Source organism: Schistosoma mansoni, chromosome W (assembly GCF_000237925.1).
Source record: "Schistosoma mansoni strain Puerto Rico chromosome W, complete genome".
NCBI lineage: Eukaryota > Metazoa > Platyhelminthes > Trematoda > Strigeidida > Schistosomatidae > Schistosoma > Schistosoma mansoni.
Genome location: NC_031502.1, coordinates 18,122,419 through 18,125,553, shown reverse-complemented (window position 1 = coordinate 18,125,553; position 3,135 = coordinate 18,122,419). Strand labels below are relative to the sequence as shown.

The 3,135-nt window shown below is 33.1% G+C and overlaps 1 protein-coding gene across 1 annotated transcript in view; it reads left to right on the top strand.

Annotated features, from left to right (window-relative positions):
• Positions 1-580: 580 nt before the first annotated feature.
• Positions 581-3,135, top strand: part of Smp_174200 (hypothetical protein) — a gene marked incomplete at its 5' end in the record, with an annotated part of 5,911 nt that continues 3,356 nt past the window's right edge. Inside the window, 2 exons of the mRNA XM_018788840.1 lie at positions 581-631; positions 1,357-1,496. Coding sequence (XP_018654343.1) covers positions 581-631; positions 1,357-1,496 — 191 coding nt within the window. The remainder of the gene's footprint in view (positions 632-1,356; positions 1,497-3,135) is intronic.

Sequence of the window (3,135 nt, the reverse complement as noted above, 5' to 3'; positions counted from 1 at the left end):
TAGCTTGTTTACTAACTAGGTAGATTCCATTATTTTCGAAAATGATTTTAGCTTTCAATTAAACATAATTGGCCAAACTCAAGACACGTAGTGGGACTTTTAATGTCTCACTCAAGCAAACAAATCATCAACCTGTTACAATTGTTTTCGGATAACCGTTTGTTCTTAGCTAGCACCCATTTTACGCGTAGAGACATACCATTTAGCTTGATAACTCTTAACACAGTCAGATCGAGACTAGTAATAAAACTCTTTTCACTTGTCTGTCTAATTAGACCACATTCTTTTGGATTATGATATTTCACATGAGTACACATCTTTAGAACGAACCTTGAACTACAGAATAGAAAGCAATGAGTGAAGTTTTTGTAATTTCTCTTTTATTATGTAATGTCCAAAGGGAAAGAAACGGGAAACAATTCGCCATTTGCATGAAGAAAATGGAAAGCTGTTAAATAACCTCCCTTTATTATGTCGTGAGGTAGGTGAATTTTGTCTCAATTTCAATTGGCAAAATGCTCATTTATTTGTTTACGTACTGGAAAATTATTATGAATGGATAAACACAAACACCTACTTAATGATATATGGTAGAAGTTTGGTTTGTTTTTTTACCAACCTATTGATCCTGTGGAGATTCTCACTACATAAAGCGCAGTAATTATCAGGAAATCTTGATACCATTCATTATATATATAACCTTAAATATGTGTCTCCAAAGCAATACACCTTCAAGCTCACAAAAATCCACATAGTTGGTGTGATGCGAAAATAAGTCGTCTGACTATATGGTGATATATTTCTAGCTTTGATCTCTTAATGATAACTTACCCTAGCCCAGCTTTGTTCAAAACAACAAATATTTCTCAGATTTTTTTAAGTGGTCAAAGTGAATTGACTCAGCAAAGTTGTTAAATAAAAACATACTTATAATGGCCTTAAAACTGGATCTAAAGCGAAACATCCTATACGGAGGAATTCGGGAGGCAGATATGAGTTGATATGTCAGTGATGTTCAAGTTTCAAAAGTATTTGGAAAAGCTTTAGCTGTGATTATCTACTCACTTAATATGATTACTGTTTTTGACGCTCTTGTAAAAAGTAATATAATGGGTTTATAAATATTTGATCTATTGCTTGAATTGATGTGGGATGTAGCCAAGTGATAATTCGCGCAACCCGGAGACGAAGTCTGTGACTATAAACTGAGTACAAGAATCTGTGCTTAAAGTCGGAGTTCTCTCACACGGTCAGGTATCATGTTATTGTTCATTTTTACTTAAACGATGTTTGTGTCTAAATAAATTCTCCTCATTCGGTCATATTCTTAACACTCGTAAAATCCCTTTAAATTAGACGAAACAAATTAAGCAACAACTATCTGGTCAGATAATTGATACACATAAAGTGGCGCATGAACTAACAAGCAACAATCTACTGCAGGATTTTGATGAAAGGATTCAAGATATATCATTCAACAGGAGAACATTTAGCGGGTAACTTTTTATAGGATTAATCTTAATGTTGTTATCTACATACTTTTCGCAAACCTCGTGTTATTTTCCCTTTCAATGTGAATAACTATCAGATTAGATACTTCGAAATATATTCATAATTTCTTTCTTGAGTAGGATATTTTTTATACAAATATTTAATACAAGTCGATGATGCTTGAGCACGCATCACAATAATTTAAAGTAGCCGTCATAAGTCACGATATTTAAACAACAGGTTTCTAAACTTATGCGTATGCAAAGAAACAGCAACTTAATCAAACTGATACACAGCACTTTAGCGGATGTCATAATAATGAGTACATTGTCTCTGTTACCCAGTTAAAAGACATGAAACTAAACGCTTGTTTTTATCCTAGTTATTTGTTTCCATAGATATTTATTTAGGCAGGTCGATTAAAAAACACTAAGATTAAAAACAGCAACTTAATGTTCAAGTGATGAGGGAGTACTAAGGACTGTAAAGAGGTGTAATGGCAATCAGGTCTTTCCCCAAAACAACCCTATGCTGCAACTACACTCAAACAACCGTCTATTCTTAGCAAGCAACATCTTTAAGCATAAAAAGAAGAATAGCCCAACGCGCGGCCTGTAAACTCGACCTGATGGTGAACGTAAATACATCATGTTGATATGGTCTGGCAACTTGTATATATATATATATATATATATATATATATATATATATGCAAGGTTTTGTTTTTTGTGACAAGCCTATTTTCGTTTATGCAGAACGTTATGAAGAATGAAATGAGTTAAACGGTGTACAAATTTTTGAATTTCATAGTCAGCTATAGCCTCGAAGATTTACACAAGTTTGAAGGTTTTATGCAAATTTACTCACCATGCCATGACGTTAAAAAATTACAGTCTATAGATGTAACTGGATGTGTAAGTAAAGCAATTTTATTGTTATATTGGCTATTTGTTTAGTTATCACTGTTAATTCAGGATAGAGTAAGTACTAACGATCTGTTCACAGCCAAACATAAAAACTAAATAAAATTAAACTATCGTTGTCTTGAGCTCCAGTTACATGTATTTTCACTCAATGTATATACATAGAATTAAATTAAAACAATCCTTGCAGTGGCCAACTCAGCTACTAACAACCTGTTCGAGCCTTTTGTGATTTTCAGTAGCAAGGTGTTGTTCGCCTGTACTCTAAAGTGTGGCATGGTTGAAATTTAGACTGTAAATTACTAGTTTTCTAACGAATATTTGAATTACTTAGTCACAATTAGATGACTGTTATAAAGGAATGCTGTATGATCATAATCATATATTCATCGGTGTGTACTTACGTGGATCATGAACGAATGTGTTCGAAAACGAACACATTGATATGAAATTTTAAAGGAACAGATAGTCAATAAATTTATTTTCACTCAGTAAAATAACATATGACTGAGTAATCAAAGATTATATTTATGTATAACATGATTTATCGGGATCCGGTAATGTCAAAAGACCATTGACAACGAAATGAATCTCGCTTTTCGGATATCAGCCAGTTGTAGATATGCTCATATCAACCATGTAGATACTATAATTCTCTTGCCTAAGAGACAAGTCGGTGGTCTTTTCAAACTTGTACTGCCACATGGCTACAACATATTAT